The sequence below is a fragment of the Scyliorhinus canicula genome, chromosome 8 (genome assembly GCF_902713615.1).
Source record: "Scyliorhinus canicula chromosome 8, sScyCan1.1, whole genome shotgun sequence".
NCBI classification, from domain to species: Eukaryota; Metazoa; Chordata; class Chondrichthyes; order Carcharhiniformes; family Scyliorhinidae; genus Scyliorhinus; species Scyliorhinus canicula.
The window spans coordinates 8,854,922-8,860,921 of NC_052153.1; the positions used below are offsets into that span (position 1 = coordinate 8,854,922).

At 49.0% G+C, this 6,000-nt stretch overlaps 1 protein-coding gene across 4 annotated transcripts in view; it reads right to left on the reverse strand.

Moving 5' to 3' along the window:
* svep1 (sushi, von Willebrand factor type A, EGF and pentraxin domain containing 1) overlaps positions 1-5,543 on the reverse strand; it is a 225,490-nt gene extending 219,947 nt beyond the window's left edge. For 2 of the 4 annotated variants that reach the window (XM_038804134.1, XM_038804132.1), the window contains exon 1: positions 4,899-5,532. In XM_038804134.1, the coding sequence (XP_038660062.1) occupies positions 4,899-5,399 (501 nt within the window). In that variant the 5' untranslated portion in view covers positions 5,400-5,532. Of the gene's footprint in view, positions 1-4,898 lie in introns of all 4 variants that reach the window. The other 2 variants (XR_005461542.1, XM_038804133.1) reach the window with 2 other exon arrangements.
* Between the last annotated feature and the right edge of the window lie 457 nt (positions 5,544-6,000).

A 6,000-nucleotide genomic window follows, 5' to 3' on the forward strand; every position in this document is an offset into this window, starting at 1 on the left:
ATTATAAACCTTGCCCTGCGTATGGCCCTATCCCTCTCCATTGCAATAGTGAAAGATACCGAATTGTGGTCACTATTTCCAAAGTGCTCTCCCACAAACAAATCGAACACTTGGCCTGGTTCATTACCCAGTACCAAATCCAATGTGGCCCCCCCTCTCTTGTTGGCCTATCCACATATTGTGTCAGGAAACCCTCCTGCACACACTGTACAAAAACTGCCCCATCCGAACTGTTCGACCGAAAGAGGTTCCAATCAATATTTGGAAAGATAAAGTCACCCATGACAACTACCCTGAGACCTCCACGCCTATCCATAATCTGTTTTGCAATTTCTTCCTCCACATCTCTATTACTATTTGGGGGCCTCTAGAAAACTCCTAACAATGTGACCGCTCCTTTCCTATTTCTAACTTCAGCCCATATTACCTCAGTAGGCAGATCCCCTTCGAACTGCCTTTCTGCAGCTGTTAAACTATCCTTGATTAACAATGCTACTCCTCCATCTCGTTTATCAGCTTCCCTACTCTTACTGAAACATCTATACCCCGGAACTTCCAACAACCATTCCTGTCCCTGTTCTAACCATGTCTCCGTAATGGCCACATCATCGTAGTCCCAAGTACCAATCCACGCTCCAAGTTCACCTACCTTTTCGGATGCTCCTTGCATTGAAGTAGACACACATCAACCCACCTCTCTGTCTGCCGGTACACTCCTGCGACCTTGATACCCTCCTCAGTACCTCACTACTCTCAACACTGGCTTCTCGACTACAGCTCGTTTTCCCAGCCCCCTGACAAATTAGTTTTAAATTAGGGACCCTCAGCGAAACAGGAGACCTCTCCTGGCTTCCACCGCATCTAGGAGCCTCCCCAGGTCCGCGTCGGCAAACCCTTAGGGCCGATCGTCTCAGTGCCATAGGGGGTGCTGGCGAGCATGGTCCTGGCGAATCGGCTGACGAATCTTAATTTACAGCATGAAGTCCCTGAGGCCTCCTTAAGTGGATCAATTAACGTTGAATTGCGTTGCTGGTCACCGGGCCGAGCATCTGGAAGCTCTCGGCAGTTCCCGCTCGCTACCACACTTAAAAAACTTTCCGGAGAACTGAACCCAAAATATCTGAGTATGTAAATTGAATTGGATACTTATACTTTTGTGGGCATCACATGCAAGACCAGCATTTGTTGCCCATCCCTAATTGACCTTGAACTGCAGATTTGCTCGGCCATTTTAGGGGACCGGTCTGTGCATTTATTAATAATAATAATAATAATAATAACCTTTATTAGTGTCACAAGTAGGTTTACATTAACACTGCAATGAAGTTACTGTGAAAATCGCCTCGTCGCCACATTCCGGCGCCTGTTCGGGTTCACAGAGGGAGAATTCAGAATGTCCAATTCACTTAACAAGCACGTCTTTTGGGACTTGTGGGAGGAAACCGGAGCACCCGGAGGAAACCCACGCAGACACGGGGAGAACGTGCAGACTCCGCACAGACAGTGACCCAAGCGGGAATCGAACCCGGGACCCTGGCGCTGTGAAGCATTGTGCTACCCACTGTGCTACCATGCCGCCCATCTCCCGAAAATCCTCTGACATGATTTTGAGGAAGAGCAGGGACATTCGTCTCGGCTGGGCTTGTATACTGTTTGGAAGGATGGGAGGTGATCTGATTGAAACATATACAATCCTGAGGGGTCTTGACGGGGTGGATACTGAGAGGATATTTCGCCTTGTGGGGGTGACGAGAATGAGGGGAAACAGTTGGTGTCTCCCATGTTAGACAGAGATGAGGAGAATGTTCCTCCTCTCAGGCGGTTGGGCGTCATTGGAACCATCTTCCCCAGAGAGCAGCGGAGGCAGGGTCATTGAATATTTTTCAGGCTGAGGTGGATAGATTCTGGGTGAACAAGGGAGTCAAAGGATATCAGGGATTGGCGGAATGTGATTGTGAGGCAACAATTAAGTCAACCATGTTCTTATTAAATGGGAAAGCAGGCTAAACGGTGCCAAATGGTCCTATTTTAAATGTCCATATGCTTTGGCCAACATTTATGCAATTGGGTGTTTGCGTGGGTTTTGCCCCCACAACCCAAAGACGTGCAGGGTAGGTGGATTGGCCACGCTAAATTGCCCCTTAATTGGAAAAATGAATTGGGTACTCTAAATTTATTAAAAAAATATTTATTCAATTGAGCACTAGCTATGATTTTCTGCTTATTGAGTTCCGAAGGTTTAGAATCATAGAATTCTATAAATTCTATGAATTTATAGTGCAGAAGGAGGTTACTCGGCCATCATGTCTGCACAGGCCCTTAGAAAGAGCACCCTACTTAAGCAATACTTAAGCCCACACCTCCACCCTATCCCGGTAAGCCAGTAAACCCACCTAATCTTTTTGGACACTAAGGGGCAATTTATCACGGCCAATCCACCTAACCTGCACATCTTTGGACTGTGGGAGGAAACCGGAGCACCCGGAGGAAACCCACGCAGACACGGGGAGAACGTGCAGACTCCGCACAGACAGTGACCCAGCCGGGAATCGAACCTGGGACCTTGGAGCTGTGAAGCAACAGTGCTACCATGCTGCCCTTGCATTTATATAGCACCTTACATGATTGCATCTGTCCCAAAGCACTTAGCAGCCAATAGAGCACTTTTGAAGTGTAGTCATTGTTGGAATGAAGCAAAAACAGCAGCCAATGTACACACAGCAAGCTCCGACAGCAAGCTCCGACAAATACCAATGAGGTATTATTTTTTTTTCAGATGTTGCTGAAAAGAGAATTAAGTTCCGGAAGGATTTCATGCTGTGGGCAGTGTGAGTGCAAGGTGAAAGAGACGAGCAACAAGTCAGTAACGTTGCGTGAGCTCTCTACTATCAAACAATTGTTACTTTTCAGTGTTGAGGAATAAATATTGACCAGGACACTGGGGAGGAGTCCCCTGTGTTTCTTCAAAATAGTGTCATTGGGATTTTTCACATGCACCTGTGAGCGACATCCCAGACAAAAGGCAAATTGCCCAACAGTGCAACACTCCGTCAATCCTTCATTGAGGATATTCGCACAGATTTTATGTTGAGATCTCTGGACTAAATCGTAAACTCATTGGGCGAGATTCTCCGCACTCCCGACGGTGCGGAGAATAGCGTGGCTCGTAAAATTTTATGGCCACGCTGTTCCGACGCCCTCCCGCTATTCTCCCCCCCCCCCCCCCACGCCCAACTCCCGACACGAATCGCTGCCGCCGTTTTTTTACGGCCGGCAGCGATTCACAGCTGTTCGATGGGCCGAGTTCCCAACCCTTTACGGCTGTTTTTACGAACGGCAAACACACCTGGTCTGGCCGTTCGTAAAAACGGCCGTAAACACTCGCATTTTATAACCATGGCACCGATTGGCACGGCAGTACCACGGCCGTGCCAAGGGTGCCATGGGCCCGCGATCGGTGGGTACCGATTGCGGGCAGCGGGCCTGATGCCTGCGCACTCTTTGTCCTTCCGCCGCCCCGCAGTATCCATTCGCGGGGCGGCTGAGGGGCATCCCGGCCCGCGCATGCGCGGGTTTCGCGCAAATACGCGATGACGTCATCCACGCATGCGCGGGTTGGAGTCTTCCAATCCGCGCATGCGCGGCTGATGTCATATGACGCGTCAGCCGGCGCTAACTCGGGCAAGCGGGCTTAACGAAATTCGTTAAGCCCGTGATGCCGGAGCTTACGGCGTCGGGCTGCTAGCCCCGACCGGGGACCAGAATCGGTTCCCGGTCGGGAAGGGGGGGGCTGGCGTCAAACCCGCCCGGATTTGACGCCAGCCTTACGATTTCTCCCCATATGGGAGAATCTCGCCCATAACCTTTTGACAGCTACACACTGATCCCGAGATGCCACCTTTGTTCTGTTTGCTATTTTCACGGGAACAATATCCAACTGTATTCTAATATTGCACCCAACAACTTCGCTTCAGAAGCTGGTTACTCTATGGAGCTCCCTCAGGGGTCCAGAGTCTGTGTTGGTTCTGATTCAGTAGCTTCAGGAGCTGGCCATATCTGTAAATTGCTTGCTGCTCTCGATCTGGCTAAGAGATTAGAAATGATTGCATTGTCATCCTCACAGTCAACTTAAAGGTTTGTGAGGAGGCACACAGTATGTGACCCTCAATGCTTCCGAAATCACACCGACACAACATGTGGGCAGACTATAGTGCTCACAAACCAAAGTGTTGGTTCCTCAAACCAGCAGGAACAGACAAAGACAAGCATCAACTTAAATAAGACGGTGACAAAGTTAAAACGTCCCAAGGTGTTTCACGGGGAGCGCTATCAAGCAAAATCTGTCTCTGAACCACCGGAGGAGGTATTTCCTGGAAAAGGTGACTAAAAGCTTGGTCAAAGTGGGATGAACGCATGAAAAGGGGAGAGAGAGGCGGCGACGTTTTAGGGAGAGGGAAAAAAGATGCAAAAGGCCGGAACCAGAACGTTGCAGAGATTCTGCGGGTTAGTGGGGCCGGAGGACCTGACGGAGGTCGGGAGATCGGGAAATTGAGAGAGCCAGGTTTGGTCAGTGGGCGCAGAGGTGACAGGCGAATGGAACTTGCTGCCAGTTGGGATGTGGGCAGCAGAGTTTGGGCTGATCTCAAATCCTTTCCATATCGTACATGTCTAAAATGAGGATTACAAATTCAACAAAGCTGGAGTTTAAGCAGTAAAGGTGGACATTGTAAATTAGGCAGTTACCGGGGGAAAGGGAGCCTTTCCCCTCAATACCAGTGGACCTTTCACATTTCAGCATTTTTACTTTTCACCCTTACATTCCTCCCATGCCAAACGATTAATGGACTAGTTTTTCTATCCTAGCTGAGCAGCAAATGGTAAACAGGAGGGTGCCTTACTGCAGCCTGTTGGAAAGCTCCCTTGGTGTAGGTTCCACCTCCCCTGTAGTTGATGGCGGGGATCTCCTCATTCAGCAGAGAGCACTTGTGTTGGTGGTACTGGGGGGCTGAGATGTAGTCGACCCTGGGCACCACGTTGCTCCTGGAGGAAAAGGTCACGATGGCCACCCGAGTGGCGGACGGCACCACCGGGAAGTCGGAGAGCAGCTTCTTGACGAACCTCAGCTCGTTGTCGAAATTGGTGCTGCCCACGCTGGAGGACTCGTCCACCAGGAAGACCAAATCCAGGTTGAGGCTTTTCTCTCTCAGCTTGCGCACGTTGCGTTTGAAGACTGCGCCCAGCTTCAGCACCCTGTTGGTGCCCCCGCCCAGCCTGTTGCGATGCTCTATCAACTCAAAGGTCTTTCCCGCTAAGGCGCTCCTCTGAAAAGCAAAGGGGAGATAGGAGGCGATGCAGCAAGCAGTGTGGAGAAACAAGCCGAGGGATACAGCCTGCCACATTACTTAACAAACTAAAAACAGATAGAAAAAAAAAGAATAATTCAATCTTCACAAAATCTCTCAAGAGTTTTCTGCACAGTTTCTCCTGCAAAACAGGGATAGAGAAAACAACCTCTCTCCCAAAATCCTCTCTTATAACTGCACTTCCTCAGGAGAGCAGTACAAGGGTTCTGTATGTGATAGGATGAAACTTTCTGAGTGTCTTTCTGACACCGAAGCAGTAAAGGAGAGGGGCGGGCTTTTTAAACAAAAAAAAACGTCTGGAGTAAGTGAGATTCCTTGTCGCTTGTGTTACTTATACGTCAAGCTATCAACATTCCCCAAAAAAACACCAGCATAAACTTCCTGATTGATCCCATATGTCTGGCGATCCCAGTAACTGAGAGTGCCATTTTAATTGAAAACACCTTGCCTACTTTTTAGTCCCAATTGTTAAATAGCTGCTTTTCACCTTGGATAGCGGCACTTCCTCCAGATGGCTCCCGCTCAGCAGAGTCAGGAAGGTATTTTTTTAATTAAACCAAAATGTAACTTTGATGAATGTGTTCAATTCCCAATTGATCTGGAGGATAACTAGAGCAGAAGATTGACACATTCCATT